Source organism: Idiotropiscis lumnitzeri, chromosome 14 (assembly GCF_059441095.1).
Source record: "Idiotropiscis lumnitzeri isolate Australia: NSW breed Sydney's pygmy pipehorse chromosome 14, RoL_Ilum_1.0, whole genome shotgun sequence".
Taxonomy (NCBI): domain Eukaryota; kingdom Metazoa; phylum Chordata; class Actinopteri; order Syngnathiformes; family Syngnathidae; genus Idiotropiscis; species Idiotropiscis lumnitzeri.
This window is the reverse complement of record NC_142404.1, coordinates 1,399,639-1,417,138: the sequence shown is the minus strand read 5'-3', so window position 1 is coordinate 1,417,138 and position 17,500 is coordinate 1,399,639. Positions and strand designations below refer to the sequence as shown.

The 17,500-nt window shown below is 43.4% G+C and overlaps 1 protein-coding gene across 2 annotated transcripts in view; it reads left to right on the top strand.

Annotated features, from left to right (window-relative positions):
* The window catches only part of rrp1 (ribosomal RNA processing 1), a 47,793-nt gene that overhangs the window by 3,876 nt on the left and 26,417 nt on the right, over positions 1-17,500 (top strand). For both annotated transcript variants that reach the window (XM_088314288.1, XM_088314287.1), the window contains exons 2-10: positions 157-239; positions 1,780-1,837; positions 1,912-1,997; positions 2,083-2,144; positions 2,224-2,353; positions 2,691-2,755; positions 3,415-3,578; positions 8,715-8,800; positions 8,902-8,999. In XM_088314288.1, the coding sequence (XP_088170414.1) occupies positions 157-239; positions 1,780-1,837; positions 1,912-1,997; positions 2,083-2,144; positions 2,224-2,353; positions 2,691-2,755; positions 3,415-3,578; positions 8,715-8,800; positions 8,902-8,999 (832 nt within the window). The remainder of the gene's footprint in view (positions 1-156; positions 240-1,779; positions 1,838-1,911; positions 1,998-2,082; positions 2,145-2,223; positions 2,354-2,690; positions 2,756-3,414; positions 3,579-8,714; positions 8,801-8,901; positions 9,000-17,500) is intronic.

Sequence of the window (17,500 nt, the reverse complement as noted above, 5' to 3'; positions counted from 1 at the left end):
CAAACAATGCATATATATGTATATATGTATATCAGTGTATGTATATGTATGTATGTGTATATATGTATATGTGTATATGTACATACACAAATTCCAATGCTTATTTAATACTCAATTTCACCAAGCCACTCCATCGGGTTTATGTTCTCTGTGCAGATGGCTTTACCAGTGAAGAAATGCTCAAGCTGTGGAAAGGTCTGTTCTACTGCTTATGGATGCAAGACAAACCACTTTTACAGGTATTTGTCTTTTTTTTCTTTTTCTCTTTCTCTCTCTCTCTCTCGTTCGCTCTCTCTCTCCCTCTCACTCTTTATTTCTGTCTTCTTCATTCATTCTTTGTCTTTTTTCTTCCTTTTGTTTGCTAAAAAGTTTTTGCTATGACACTTCAATTGGAGTTTATTGGTTGTCTAACAAAGAAGGGTGAAAACCAGACTCTACTCAGATTATCTTTGTAAAATGTTAAAACAAAACGACCATTGCTGCATACAAAGTGATGTTCATGTCAATCTTACAACAACAGAAAATGCAACAAAAAAAATACTTTGACTGACTTTTGTTCACGTCTCGCGAACGGTTTTGCAAACATTTGCAAGAACCTCGCCGAAGCAACATTCGCGATGTTCGCTAACACTCGCAAGACTTTTGGACAATTTACTGATTCAATTTAAAATCACTATCCATTTTAAAATCCACATTTGAGACAGTTGGATTTAGAAAAGACACCAGTGGCCCCATGTCGACAAAAATAAGTTTGTAGATGTGATCAGGCCTGGACTATTATCAAATGTGAGAAATCTTTAGACATAATTATCATTTCAGTCAAGTTACAGTAGCTTTTGTAGTACATGCTACACCAATCTTTAAAGTAAGTTCTATAAAAAACGCCCACAGCTTTTCACAAAAAAAACAATAAATTTCATACTTTGACATCTTGCTGCCTTATGCTGCATGAGGGAACCAATGTCTCGGGCATTCAATGTTGGTTTTCAGCCGTGCCGCTTACATGCAGGGATTTCTCCAGATTATCTGAAATGTTTATAGACTGTGGATGATGAAATCCTTGATGAATTTATTCCAATTGTACGTTGACGAACATTGTCCTTAAGTCAATTTTCTTACGCAGTTGTTCACAAAGAGGTGGACCGCGCCCCCTTTTTGCATGTAAATGACTGAGCAATTCAAGGCAGCTCCTTTTATACCCAATCATGGCACCCAACAGCTACCTATTAGCAGTGGCGGGCTGTGCAATTCACACGTAGGCCTTCAGTGAAGTTCTACTTCGCCCAACTTGAATAAATACCCCTCATAATACCATCATTTATGACGCCACAGCTAGAAAAATAAAATACAGACGCACTAGCCTCAGCTCGCAGGAGAGCTTCTCTTGAAAGGTCTGTCTTCAAAATGGCCTTGCAGATATATTTAAAATTAAATTCACAAAAAATTTCACCTCAAAATATAACACCCAGCAATCCCCCCCGCCGGCCCTTCTAAGTAGAAGGGATACAGCTAATGGATGGATGAAATATAACATATCTAATAAAATATATATAAAATATATATACATTAAATAAACTCATAAATAGGATGTTTTCTTGATTGTTAGACCAGCAGTGAAGGCCTTGAAAGCTTTGACCGCCCAACACTGCCTATTAGCCTGTTAAACTGTGCCATGTTCCAAATAGGTGTTTGATGAGAATTCCTCAACTTTCCTTTTTGCCACCTGTCCCAAAGTGTCTCTTTGTATTTGCTTAACTTGAAGCTCAATTTTGTTCACAGGAGGAGCTTTCAAACTCTGTTTGCACACTGATTCACACATTTCATGACATTAATGGACGTAAGTCGATCCCATGCACGTGTAGTAAATAAAAATTTGAAAAGCCAGTGGTGAAAGTATGTTGTTTTCCTCAGAGTTATTATATCTAGAGAGTTCCCTTAAGACCTTCAAAAGAGAGTGGACTGGCATTGACAGACTGCGAATGGACAAGTTTTTTCAGGTTTGTGTGTGTGCGTGCGTGTGTGCATGCGCACACATATATCACTATTCTCCCCCTTATGGTGGCCATTCTTTTCATTTTACAGCTGATCCGCTTAATGTTCAGGCACAGCTTCGAGATGCTGAAGAGAAAAAACTGGGATAGAAGGTACCTCTAAAAATTGTCACACAAATTCTGCAGTACGTCATGAACTTAATTGTATGCATAATGCTCTTGTCATTTTTAGTGTAGTTGCAAGATTTCTGGAACTCTTTGCTAGAGAGCTCCTGAACAATGGTAATGATGCACCCGCTGGTCTGCAGCTGCATATCTTGGACCTTTACTTGACCGAACTAGCAGCTGTGGGTTCATCAGAGGTAAAGTTATGACCAAGACGAGCCATTTGGATTAGGGAGCGGAGACGAAGCTCTTGGTTGTTGACCTAATTTATTTTATTGATCCTGTTGAAGGGTTTCAATGAATGCCTTTCAATAAACATAAACATAAATTAAATGAACTGGAAGTCAAATCTTGAGCTCCAGTTCTCTGTTAATACCAAACATGTAGTGCTATAATTGATATTTAGAGTGGTCAGTTATAGAGGGTTCTGCAACAAAATTTGCAACAAATTTTGAGGAAATACTTGTAACTGAATAAAAAAACAACAACAAAAACTAATTACTTAATGGCCCTTTTCACAATTTTGTTCGACAGCTCACTGCTGACCAGAACATGAAGTTCATAGAGCCATTCTGCAAAACGGCTGCCAAAACCAAGGAGTAAGTGAAACACTTTTAGCTTCCTTTGCTTGATATGTCACAAATCATATTCATTTTTAATTCTAAAGTATGAACATTCTTGAACACCGTTTTTGATTTTTGCAGACTTACTAAAAAAAAATCAATACTTTTAAGCACTTTTGACATTTTTGCAAATGTACAGTGAAACCTTGGTTTGCTTCCAGTATGGCCCTATTCATGAGCAAATCCATTTAAAAAAAAAATAGCTTCGCTTTACAAACTTCGCTTCTGTTTGCAAACAGTCACAGCATTCATGTATAACGCTCAGTTGTGCGTTCTCTCATCCAGCATAAAAATAGTTGACTTTATGTATGCAGTGTTTCACTTTCAGATAGCTTTTTGTTTTTTGGGCATAAATTAGTCCTCAGTGTAGCTCTAAGGAAGTGGAAAACTGCAAGTGATAGTGCCATTAAAAAAAGGATTTAGCTTATTTTTGAAAAAGCCAAACGTGGGAAAGGTCTTTCCTAACTGTTTGTTTTGGTAAGACAGATCATTTACTAGGGCAACTGCAGCCCCTGCCAACCATATCTCCAAGTCCTCAGTGTGGCAATGGAGCACCAGCTCTGTATTATAGCAGATCCTTTGTAATATTTGACATCCTTTTATTGACCATTCACTTGAAATCACTGTCTTCCCAGTCAGACACTTTTCAAAGCCATCTGCAACAGCATCTTCAGCACAATTATTGACCAGGCTCCCTATGCCATTGAAGACTTGATGAAGGAGCTAAAATCAGCAGAGTCATCTGATTCAGGCCAGTCCTCTGAAGGGGATGAGGAGGAGAACCTCGTTAAGATTAATGGTACTACATTTTCACAGGAAATATTCAATATGTTGATTTAAGTGCATGCTTTTTTGCGGATTGGCTAGAATTCGCTTGCAGGGGGAGGCCCTGAGGGACATGTGAAAGCATAAAGCATCTGTAATGACAAATTTGGTAACTAGAGGGGTAATGACCAATCATGGCTCACCTTTTTCCTGAGTTTGAAAGTTGAGCCGTTAATGGTTGTCACATGAGCAGCCGTGATGTCTCTTTCAGTGCACAACAATTGGCAAAATGGCTGCCCCTTGAGATGGATAAAAACTCATGGGTTTTGCTGTTTAATTCATTTTTCACAAATACAATATTAATCAGAAGACTGCGTTTAGACTAGTAGAGCCACGTAATGTATATTATTGTCAAGACCATTTATTGTGCTGATGTCCCATTTAAAGTGTAAAGCTTGTAGTTTTAATTTAACTGGCGACCGGTTCAGGGTGTACCCTGGCTACTGCTTGATTTGATGGCTACTTTTTCCACCTGCACAGCTAGTTAGTAGCTGCTAAACTGCTAATGTTTACATGGCCACGCTGTGCCAACTCCGCTTGTATTTACGTGCTTTCCACATCATCACTCGGTTGCTTGTTCCACAGAATTGTAGTCTTGCCTGTTTTTGAGGGCATACCTTGCTCTATGTCGCTTTGGATGGGAAAGAAGTTCTCGTCAAAATAGATTCATCTTCGTAAGATAATGCCAATTAAAGGATGTCTATTGGATGTCCGTTTACTAGGTTCCTTCTTATTAACGCATTCAAACAATGAGACGTGAACTAGGCCTGCACGATATGCGGTTTAGACATCGCGATTGCGATGTGCGCATGCGCAATAGTCACATCGTAGGACGTGCGATGTTTCTATATTTTTTTTTTTTTGAAAATGGAAATTTTTGGTTTGTTTCTTAAAAGCAGCACGCAACACTATGCTCTTCATTGTAGAGACTACAACGACCGTCTTGCTCACCCCCACGCTAATTGAATGGTAGAAAATACTGCAATGATAAAAGTACTGTAATGGTAAAAGTACTACAATAATAGAAAATATACTGCAATGATAGAAAACACACTGCAATTATAGAAAAAATACTGCAATGATAGAAAATACTGCAATGATAAGAGTACTGCAATGATAAAAGTACTGTAATAGTAAAAGTGCTCCAATGATAGAAAATACTGCAATGTTAAAAGTACTGTAATGATAAGAATACTGGAATGGTAAACAAAATAAAGCATTGCTCACTATTTAAGTACAGCATTGGAGAAAGCACGGTAGTAGTGTGTATTGCATCCTAAGACTGCATAATTCCCGCTCGTTTGTAGGCCTGACCTAATGTTCTTGTTAAAAAGTCCGACAGCAGCCGGCAGGAAGGAGCGGCAAAATCTCTTTCCTACAGCGAGGGTGTTACAGTCTATCACTGAAGGAGCTGTGGAGTGTTCTGAGAGTGTAATTGAGCGGGTGGGCTGGGTTGTCCAGCATTGATGACAGTTTCGCCGTCATCCTCCTTCCCCCCACTGAGTCCACAGAGTCCAGGGAGCAGCCCGGACAGAGCTAGCCCTCCTCACTAGTTTGTCCAGTCTCTTTTTGTCCCGGCCCGAGATGCCTCCTGCCCAGGAGACCACTCCATAGAAAATGACCGGTCAAACCACAGAGTCATAGAAGTTCCTGAGGAGTGTCCCCTGAACGCCAAAGGACCTCAGCCTCCTGAGTACGAAGAGTCTGCTCTGACCCTTCCTATAGAGAGCGTCTGTGTATTCGCTCCAGTCCAGTTTATTGTTCAGATTAACACCCAGGTACTTGTAAATTGAGACCCTCTCAACGTCTGTTCCCTGGATATTCACTGGTGCAGGTGGAGAGTACCGATGCTTGCAGAAATCCACCACCAGCTCTTTGGATTTCCCAGCGTTGATTTGGAGGCGGTTATGCTGACACCAGTCCACAAAACCCTGCGTAACCCCTCTGTACTCCCGATCGTCTCCGTCAGTTAGAGGCAGACAATCGCAGAGTTATCAGAGAATTTCTGCAGGTGTCAGGTAGAGGAATTGTATTTGTAGTCCGAGGTGTAGAAGGTGAACAGGAAGGGAGCCAGAACAGTTCCCTGCGGCGCTCCTGTGCTGCAGAGGAGCACGTCAGACACACAGTCCTGTGTTCTCATGTACTGTGGCCGGTTTGTGAGGTAATCGTGGATCCATGTGATGAAGTGGTGGGCCCCTCCCGCTTGTCTCTCAATAGGGTGGGCTGGATGGTGTTCAAAGCACTGGAGAAATCAAAGAACATGCTCCTCACAGTGCTCCCCGCCTTCTCCAGGTGGGAGAGTGTAGTGTGGAGCAGGTAGATGATGGCATCATCCACACTGATGCCAAGCTGGTATGCGAACTGGAGTAGGTCCATCAAAGAGCTCACCATGTGGCGCAGATGGACGAGGACCAGTCTCTCCAGGGTCTTCATCAGATGAGACGTCAGCGCCACTGGTCTGAAGTTGTTGAGCTCCTTCGGATGGGGGGGTCTTGGGAACCGGAACCAGGCACGATGTTTTCCACAGCTGGGGGACTCTGCCCAGCTTCAGGCTCAGGTTGAACATGTGCTGGACGATTCCACACAGCTCGTCTGTGCAGGATTTGAGGAGCTGGGAGCTAATCCCATCTGGACCCGCTGCCTTCCTTGCCTTCATCTTCCTCAGCTGGTTCTTCACCAGAGATGTGAGGAACAAGGCTGAGCAGGAGGAAGTGGTGGCTGTCTGATGTGGCTGGGAACTGAAGCCTGTGGAGAGAGAGGGGAAGAGAAGAGGAGAGAGAGGGGGAGAGAGGGTCTCGTTTGCAGGGGCTGGAGGGGTTGGTGGGTGCTGCAGCAGGGGAGACTGAGCGGGGGCAGGCATCTGATCAAACCTATTGAAAAATAGTTTCAACTCATTTGCCCACTGAAGGTCCCCCCCTTCTGGGTCTTTCCTGGTTGTCAGTGGCCTGAGATGGTCTTCAGGCCCCTCCAGACAACCCTGGCATTATTATTCTGCAGCTGTTCCTTCAAGCCGCATGTTGCCGGACCTTTTCCCCCCTCTTATCCTCCTTCTCAGCTGACTTTGCACTCTCTTCAAGTCCTCCTTGTAGCCAGACAAAAAAGCCCTCTTTTTCTTCTTCAGGAGAGCTTTAATGTCCGGTGTTATCCAGGGTTTGTTGTTGGAGAAACATCTTACTGTCCTGGTGGGAATGGTGTTCTCCATGCGGAAATTAATATAGTCTGTAATTGTGTCTGTGAGACCATTGTCCTCCCCGTGGGCTTCGCTGAATACCTCCCACTCAGTTGTGTTGAAACAGTCCTTTAAGGCCTCCTCGGCTTCTCCAGACCATCTCTGAACTGTGCGTGTCACAGCTGGCTGCCTGCGAACCAGAGGTTTGTATACAGGCAGGAGAGCAACCAAGTTGTGATCAGCTTTGCCCAGCGGGGGGAAGGACACTGATGTGTACGCCTCCTTAGTGTTGCCATAGAAAAGGTCCCAATATTTTATTGTCTCTGGTGTGGCAGGTTACATATTGTGTGAATGAAGCTAGAGAGGAGGAAGGAGAAGCATGATTGAAGTCAACAGAGATAAGGATTAGGGCATTAGGGTGCTGCGTTTGTAGCCTGCTCAGAGCTGCAGTCAATACGTCACAGGCTGTCTCACTGTTAACAGAGGGGGGCACATACATCGCTACCGCGATCACATGACTGAACTCTCGCGGAAAATAGCACTGACGCATGCAAACGGCTATCAGCTCAAAGTCCCGACTGCAAAGTTGCTCCTTAATAGTGATGTGCCCAGGGTTACACCATCTATCATGAACAAACACAGCCAGCCCTCCTCCTTTCCTCTTACCGCTCTCCAGTGTCCTGTCCGCACGTAGGATTTGGAAGCCGTCCAATTCCACGACGGCATCCGGCGTTAGCTCTGCTAGCCACGATTCCGTGAACATCAGCAAGCTAGCCTCCCGTAAATTCCTCTCGTGCCGGGTTAGCGCTGTTAGCTCGTCCATTTTATTGGGAGGGGATCTAACATTCCCCAAAATAATGGACAGGAGGACGGGGTGGTATCGTCTCCTCCTTGCATGACATCCCCGTCCGTCTCTTCCTCCTCAGCTCGCAGGGGATATCGGGTCTCGCTCCAGGAGCCGGCGCGGGGTTAGCATGGAGTGCTAACAGCTGATCTCTTGTGTACACGATCGATCCGTAGCTCCGAGGTTCGTCTCCGGACACGATCGCGAAAAAACAGCCCCGAGCAGCAATAAATCCACCGCAAGGTGGATGTCCATTGCTGCAATGAGGTAAAAGAAATAAAGAATTGTAAAGGGAAAAACACACGAAAAAGGCTCAAATAGTGAGCTAGCTGCTATGAAAGGCATCCACATGCGCAGCGCCGGAACCAGAAAAGGGCGAACAGGAGGTTTCAGTGCTGTAAGAAATCCATCAAGATCATGCTGCAGAAGTAGATTGTCGTGGGGTAGGAGTGTTGGAGAAGAGTTATGGAAGAGTGTGCGAACTAGAGAGTATTAGACGTTGTAGTAGTGATGGAAAAAAAAATTACCCTTGAGAAATGCTTCTGGCTGAAAATATAGATAAATAAAAGCCTCCAATAAGCGTGACAGCGGGGATGCAATTGCCTGAGATGAGAGGGTGACACTTCGTTCTCGTAAAAGCAAGCAACCATCAAAAGAAGCTCCGCCTGCCTCACGCATCCCACACGGCACACGGATCACTCCGAATGTTCTGCCATTGAATACTCAACATAGAGTATAACCTAACATAATTTAATTAATTTATTTCAATATGCTTTGTTTCCTTTTAGCATCACTATTTTCCATGGCATACGCTAACATCCTGGGAATATGTGTGGGGGGGGTTGATTGCAAATGAGATTTTGCGTTGTCCACAAAAAAGGCTGCCTTGTAAAATAAATAAATAAAATAAAATACTGGTACACAAGTCCAGCAAAAGGTTGTATGACGTACATGTTATGGAATTAATTAAAAAAACAACATAATTTTCCCATGGAATGTTCTCATTGATGTTGGGCACATTTGTTGAACGTCTGCGGTGTGTGCTTCATTTTTATTTTCTTCATGAAGGCATTATCCGCCGGTTACTTTGCTTTCAGGTAGCCAAGTTGATCATGGATCAGGAGACTCGGACACAGAGTTACCATTTGATGATGATCATGATAATACATCTCCAGTTCTCCAGGTTGGTTTTGTATGTTTATACTAAATGCTTGTTCTTTGTCTATTAAAAACACAGTACCACAGTTTGTTTCTCCCCTTCTAATGAAGCATTTTTTTTTATAGTTTGACTATGCTGCTCTTGCTGAGAAGCTCTTAGAGATGTCAAGTCAAAGTAGAACATCCAGCCAGAATAGACAGAGGCTCTACAAAATCATCAAAGTGTAAGTATTGTAAGCACCTGCACAGTTTTTACAGTATCATATTTTATTCGATTATGTGTTCTGTGTATTGAATCTTATATTTATTAATATTAATTTTCCCACTCCTGGGAATGGGTATCATTTGATTGATTGATCGTTAAGCATTTTGATGATTGTGCGAAATTGATTTAATGATTTAATGGGAGGTCATTCCATAGTAAAACTTCATAAATGTTCCCTTTTGGACTCTCACTTTACTTTGGTAAAGCCAGCAGTCTTTTAGGATTTGATCAGAGACCTTCTGCCTGTCATTTATTCCACTTGCGTTCAGCTTTACAGCATTCTTGTTTAGCTGCATGAGTTCTTTCATTAAACCACCTCTCCGGTCTTACTTTTGGCTGCATAATTTTAAATGGAGTCACAGAATCCAATATATTATGGCAAGATGAGTGGAACCAAGAGCTGCATTCGTATGTTTGAAGAAGTTAGATCATAGAATGTCAACAAAGGCCCCCACACCTGATGAAACCTCTGTTCAGAGCCCCCCATCACACATCTAATCCTCTCAAGTTTTAGGGGAAATAATACATCTCTAATCCAATGCGATACTGTAAGAGGAGATGCATCCTTACATTTAGAAAGAATTAAGCGCCGCGTCAACAAAGTTGAGAAGGCAATAACTCTTCGACCCTTGGCGGATGAACCCAACCCCTCAGCCACAACCCCAAAAAGCAACATCAGTGGAGTTGGGGTTATTTTAACATCAAGTACAATGGAAAAAGCGTCACCAATATTACTCCAATAATGTTGAATCTTAGGGTAACGCCCAAACATATGTATTAAAGTAGCTTCAGTAGATTTGCATCAGTCACAAGTAGGGTCAATATGTGGGTAGATACGTGCCAATTTAGATTTGGGAAGATGCGCTCTGTGCCCCACCTTGAACTGGATAATTGAGTGTCTCGCACTCAATGAGGAAGAATGGATTCCTCTCAACACATCAGACCAACACATACTGGAGAGGAGGGTCTGTCGGTGGGTCGGATCTCAGATCCAGGAGGTGCAGTGTGGTTTTTGTCTTGGCCGCGCAGCAGTGGACCAGCTCTACACTCTCTATAGGGTCCTTGAGGGTGCATGGGAGTTCGCCCAACCAGTCTACATGTGTTTTGTGGGCTTGGAGAAGGCGTTTGACCATGTCCCTCGGGGAATTCTGTGGAGTGTGCTTCGGGAATACGGGATACCAAGCCCACAATTACGGGCCGTTCGGTCCCTGTACCACCGATGTCAGAGTTTTGTCCGCATTGCTGGCGGTAAGTCGGATTTGTTTCCAGTGAGGGTTGGACTCCGCCAAGGCTGCCCTTTGTCACCAATTATGTTCATAACCTTTATGGAGAAAATTTCTAGGCGCAGTAGAAGCAGTCAGGGCATCTTGGTGGCCTCAATATCGCATCTCTGCTTTTTGTAGATGATGTGGTACTGTTGGCTTCTTCAAGCCGTGATCTCCAACTCTCACTGGAGCGGTTTGCAGCAGAGTGTGAAGCGGTTGGGATGAAAATCAGCACCTCCAAATCTGAGACCATGGTTCTCAGTCGGAAAAGGGTGGAGTGCCCTCTCCAGCTCGGGGAAGAGATCCTGCCCCAAGTGGAGGAGTTCAAGTATCTTGAGGTCTGGTTCACAAGTGAGAGGAGGATGGAGCGAGAGATCGACAGGCGGATCGGGACGCCGTATCGGTCTGTCGTGCTGAGGAGGGAGCTGAGCCAAAAGGCGAAGCTCTCGATTTACCGGTCGATATACGTTCCTACCCTCACCTATGGTCACGAGCTGTGGGTCGTGACCGAAAGAATCTCGGATACGAGCGGCCGAAATTAGTTTCCTCCGGAGGGTGTCCGGGCTCTCCCTTAGAGATAGGGTGAGAAGCTCGGCCATTCGGGAGGGGCTCAGTGTCGAGCCGCTGCTCCAGCTGAGGTGGTTCGGGTATCTGATTAGGATGCCTCCTGGATGCCTCCCTGGTAAGGTGTTCCGGGCAGGTCCCACCGGCTGGAGAGACTGTCTCCCGGCATGCCTGGAAACGCCTGAGGAACCCTCTGGAAGAGCTAGAAGACGTGGCTGAGGAGAGGGAAGTCTGGGTTCCATTGCTGATGCTGCTGCCCCCGCGACTCGACCCCGGATCAGCGGTAGAAAATGGATGGATGGATGGACATCAGACCAGTCTGCCTCACAGTCTGAAAATCCCGCTCCCAAGCTTCCTTAATATTAGACATAGTAGGGAAACCTAAGTGAGAAATCAAACTTAACATCATAGATATAGACTTTTTCTTTGTTGGATTGAAAAATAGCCAGTCATCAATGATATTATTAGGGGGTTTGTCTGGGAACCCTGTGATGGAGCCTGAAACAAAATGCCTCACCTGCAAATTGAAAAAAGTTCGAGGCAGGTAAATTATATTTATCAGACGGCTGACAAAAAGCAGCAAAGTTGTACTCAATAAAGAGGTCTTAAAACGTTTTAAGCCCCCTCTTATGCCATATATTAAATGTAGAATCCTGCATTGAAGCAATAGGGTTGTGGCGTGGCAAATTCTGAGATAAAGGAATGGGCGCACCAATTTTAGCTGGTAACGATAAAAAAACACAGGAAAGCCTCTCTAACTCCACCCATTTTGTTCCGACCCCATTAGAAAACCATGATTCACCCATAAGGACAAACAAAGATTAGAAGCCCAATAATAATAACAAAAATTAGGAAATGCAAGACCGCCGTCCTTTTTCAGTCTCTGAAGGTGTTCTTTACGCAGAAGGTTTTTTTTTTTTTTTTACCACTCCAGATGAAAGATGTAATCAAAGAATCCAGCTTCTTAAAATAAGTACCGGGGATTAAAACGGGGATGGCCTGAAATAAATATAAGAATTTGGGTAACACCGACATTTTTAAAATGTTCACCCTTCCAACCAACGACAGTGAAAGGAGTGACCATCTAGACCAGGGGTGGGCAAATTTTTTGATTGGCGAGCCACAATGGGTTCTAAAATTTGACTGATGGGCCGGACCAGGAGCAAATGGATGGAGTGTTTTGGTAACCTCAAATCATCTTTGAAAAAAACACAGTATTTCTTTAATAAAACATTAACCAGGTTTATTCATTTTATTTTTTTCAAGTTTGGCGGGCCGAATTATAACGTTTAACGGGCCGCATCTACCCCCCGGGCCGTAGTTTGCCCACGCCTGATCTAGACAGATCTTATTGCACTTTAAGTCGTAGGTCAGTGAAATTACACTTGAAAAGATCACAATAATTCCTTGTCACCCTAATATCAAGAAAAGATGAACTATGCTCAGATATCTTAAAGAGCACTGACATGTTCTGTAATTCCACTTTAGTCATATTCAAAGATAATATCTTGCTCTTATGCAAATTCAGTTTATAACCTGAGATTACCCCAAATCTTGAGAAAAGGTCCTGAAATTGCAGTATAATTGTTCCGGCTTTGGACAAATATAACAGAAGATAATCGACATAAATAGATTTTATGTTCTAAACCATATCTTGTAATACCATGGATAGAATGGTTATTCCTTATGGCAATGGCAAGGGATTCGATGGCCAACACAAAAAGAAGAGGGCTGAGAGGGCAGCCCTGCTGTGTACCTCAACATAACCTAAATAGTTCAGAGTAGTGATTTATTTACCCTATTATTTGTCATCTACCTCCTTTACCTTGCCACCATTTTCAGAAAATTCAATATTGCTTTCCATTGCTTCGCGGATGACACCTGGATTATATTTAATTCAAAGACTGTTCTAACAGCTTTCTTGGATTCTTGAATACGATCTAAATGGAGACATCTTTACAGACATTTATTTTCGAAACATTTCTCGAAACTGCCCACAAGCGCCACACTCCAGCAGTGTTGGTTTGCAAGGCCCAGTGCTAACTTAAACACAGTATTTTGTTCTGAGATGTGCTAAGGACAGCAAATATGGCACAATATTTGCAAAGTATGCAAATTATTTTTTAAGTAAATCAAACTGAGTTAACTGAAATGATTTTACTGCTTCCATTATTTCCTGTTGCTCTTTTGGCATATCCAATGAAGTGACCTGCTCTGGAGACAAAGTTGGAATTGGCAAATCATTAAATAATATTTGAAATAAGATAGGGGTCGCTGGAGCCTCAGAGCTATAAAGGTCTCTGTAGTACAGCGAGGGCGCGCTTTGCGATGCTGAGGGGGGCGCGGTTTACCCTGGGAACCATGCTTTTTTTCCCCCGCCGTAGTACGGCAGAACGATGTATGGTTTTGGAACCGAAATTGCAATCTCAGACAATGCAAATTTGAGATCGTCAAAGCTGCGCTTTGTGGCCCTAGTTCACGCAGTAGGTCTCGCAGTACTGATTTTAAAAAAAAAAAGCGTTGCCCTGTCGCTCGTTGTCCCGGAAGTAATTTCTTTCGCCGCTACTTGAATACTAGCCGCCAAGCTATATTGCGCCGCAGCAGTCTGAGGTTTATTTGTATTGTATCCAAGTCCGTGCACAGCAGCAGCAACGAGCTGCGCGATGACCAATAAACGAACGAGCTGACAAGAAGCTTTCTAAACGAGTCGGCGAATGAGGCGGCGCTAAGCGTGATAATCGCCAGTCGCTAAAATGAATTACAGAGGAATAAGTGCTTCGACTTTTAACAGAAGTCTGACTCGAACCGCGTTTGGGCGGAGAGCCAGCAGCTATGAACAGAAATGTTGTATTCCAACCATTACATATAGAAATATAAAATAAGACGATGGCTACGTTAGCAATTTAGGAGCCGCTCTCGGACCGGAACGCGGAAACGGACGATGTCACCACGACGAAGAGGTTCGACGTCAAACGTATTGTAGCATCAGAATTCCATTCAGTTCTCAACTTTTTTTTTTTCTTACAGAAAACGGCTCTGTTGGCTGTAACCGATCAACCACCGGGCAAATCGTGCCGTCATTTTCAACATATATATATATATATATATATATATATATATATATATATATATATATACAGTAATACCCCGGTTATTGCGGTTAATGGGGACCGAGACCACCCGCGAAAACTGAAAATCCGCGAAGTAGTGGCGCCCCTTCAAAAATGTTTTAAAAAACCTATACAGGTATACAGTATACCCCCCTGTATACAGTACACCATATAGAATACGGGTAGAGAGAGAGAGAGTGAGTAAAATTCATGTTATAACAAAAAAAAACTAATTATTAAAACTTATTTTTTTATTCCCCAGCCATTATTTTTGTATTTATTCAATTACTTCTTTTTGTATTTATTTAATTACTTCGACTTTTACCTGCTGGTACGCCGTCCGGTGTGCCCTGTGAAATGAAAGGTGGCATTCTTCATTTATTTATTCATTCATAACTGACAGCCTCGCGCTCCGCTCGTGCCCGGGCGGAAGAGGTGCTCCTCTCCGGCTTAATTGTCACGCACACCGGACCTGCTCCCCCGAAGCGTGTCTCCGTTCGGTTGAACTCGGTTTCATTTCGCCCCGCTCATGCCCGGGCGGAAGGTGCTCCTCTTCGGCTTAACTGCCACGCACGCCGGCTGGCCTCCTCCGGAGCTCTCGTGCGGTCCCGAACGGAGCGAAATGTCGCCCCAGGCGGAAGGTGCTCCTCTTCGGCATAACTGCCACGCACGCCGGCCGGCCTCCTCCGGAGCTCTCGTACGGTACCGAACGGAGCGAAATGTCGCCCCGCTCGTGCCCGGGGGAACGTGCTCTTCTTCGTCCACTCTCCTCTTCCCCCACGCTCTTCTTCGGCGCACGCCGGCCGTCTAACCGCTCCAGCGCCCCGTCGTGCCGCTCGGCGAAACTACAATTTGCTAAGGGATATTTTGTCATAATCTAACATCAATATGCAATGAACATGTACATTCGTACAAAATGTAAAAAAATGGTGGTGAGGGGGCGCGAATTGTTTTCTTCTTGGTAGGGGGGCGTGACAGAAAATAATTGTGAAGAACTCCTGTAGTAACATTGAAATTTATCATAAATTCCTACCTGGTCAGTGACAGTCATGCCATCCTTGTTTTTCACACCATTAATAATTTGTTTAGCTCTGGCACCCTTCAGTTGGTGAGCAAGTAACTTCCCTGCACGTTCCCCATGTTCATAAAAACTACCCCTGTTTTTTAGAAGCAAATATTCAATTGAATGAGATGCAAGTATATCATACTCTGCATTAAGCCTCAATCGTTCTTTGCATAGGTCTGGGAAAGGGGATTATGCATTCCATGTCTAGATCAGCAATCTTATTTTCCAAATCTTTTTGTTTACCCTGTGAGGCCTTCCTCCTTCCAGCCGCGAAAGATATCACCTGCCCCCTTAAGTATGCTTTGAGGGGGCCTACCAAAATATTGAAGGGGAGACATCTGGTGTCATATTAATGTCTAAAAATAAAGAAATTTGGTCAGATATGAAATCCCAAAATGTTTCATCATGGAGGGTGTAAAGATAACAAATGTATTTATGTAGCATGTAGCAACGCCCTTACCTTGAAAAGTTGTCCCAGCCCACCACATTTCAACCGAACAACCGAAGTTTTTAAGATGTTTCTTGTATAAATGCTATTCCAGCACCTAAATGTTTCAAGTGTGTAAGGGCCTTTTTCCTCTTCACAGGGTGATTCAAGCATTTCACATTCCATGTAACAATATTAATTGAACTAGCCATTCTTAATTAACTAGGAACAGAATATAGATATAAACACGTGCAGGTAATTCGATACCTCACATACATCCAGTCGACCACTTGTGGCCCAGTTACTCTGGCAGACTACCAAAAATTATACAAAAAAAACATAAACCACACTTCGGTCCATTAGTGATAGTGACAGTAACCCACTCCAGAACCCTCAGGTGACACTAGCTGCTAAAGCAAGCAGCACAACTACTCTATCTAATACCAATACTTCCATATCTATTTCTTCCTAAATAACATCCCATCGTCCCGCTTAATGAAATGTAAGCAAAAACCCACCAAACAACAATATTCCAATTAAAGAAAAAATGAGCGAGAAGTTGAAAAAAAGTCCCCGTTAACGTACATTCCACAAGAAATATATTATTGCCATTGCCCCTCCCCAAAAAATAAATAAATCGAACCTTACAGAGATAAACCGAATGCCTGAAAAGCAGTAAACCTTTAAAAAAATAAAAAGGAAATAATATAAAGGAATTTTAAAGAAAATGGAGGAAAAAAGGCAGTCACACGGTCCAGAAGTCATCGCCAACAGCTCAAACGTCCCTTGAATCTTCGACAAACTTTTAATTAAAAAAATAAATAAACAAAAAAGTTGTAAAGGAAAAAAGACAGTCAAACGTCCCTTAATCTTTGACGAACTTCTCAGCTTCAGTCACCGTACTGAACGTCTTGTACATGTTGTCAGTGGTAACAATTCGAAGCCACGCAGGAAAACAACAACAAGGGTTTAAGTCCCCTCTTTTACAAGGCTGACATCACTGCTGAATATTTCCTCCTTTGGCTCACCATGTCGGGGCTGTAGTCCTTGTAGATCCTGAATGTGCTGTTTTGGTAGGTCAAGTCACGTCTCTTCCGTGCCTCAAGAAACACCAAATCTTTGTTTTGGAACTGATGGAAGTAGATAATGACTGGGCGAGGTTTACCACCATCACCTGGCTTCGGTGCGAAGCTACGGTGCACACGATCCAATTTTGGAGGTGATGGGAACGCGTCCTGCCCAAACACATCCTGAAATAATTGTGAGAAGAACTTGCTGGGCTGTGGACCCTCAATTCCCTCACAAGTCCGTTAGTTTCGACCTTAGCTTGGTGTTATCAGCCAGCAGTCTTTCACAGCAATCCTCCATTTTAGCCAAGCGCTGGTGTAGTGATTCGGCGTAAGCTTCCTGGGAATCCAAATGCTCGCCATGACTATTGACAGTCATTTGGAGTCCATCCAACTTCCCATTCACTTCGTCAAAAGACTTTTTTAACTCCGTGAGCAGTGAATTTTGCAGCCCGGCTAGCGAGGCAGCCAAGTCAGCCCTGCTAATAGTGGCAGCAGCATCCGACTCGTGTTTTCCATCCCCTTTGGAAGATTTAGGCGGCATCATGAAGTGGGGCGCTACTAAATGACGGAATAAATTTAGAAATATAATCTAGGGAAAGCAAGAAGCATCTTAGAATGTGGGTTGTAAAGTTGAGTAGCGAGAGCTTGAGCCTTACGCAACCTACTTCATGCTCGCCAAACCGGAAGTCAACATTTAAAAAGCTATGAAGAAATTCTTGTATTTGGGAGGACAGTAAATTACAGCGCACAGAACAGTGTCGCCAGCTGAACACTTTTTCAAGCCTCAAGAAACTTTGGTCATCCTACTCGATGTGACACTTTTGTGTCTCAAAGGTAATATTAAATTCCTGTTGAAAGGGTAGGACCATCCCAACACCACGTCAATGTTGCGTGACACTAAAGAATTGACAAAGCAGTAGCTGCAAAGATTCTTTATTCACAAACAGTATGCAATTTT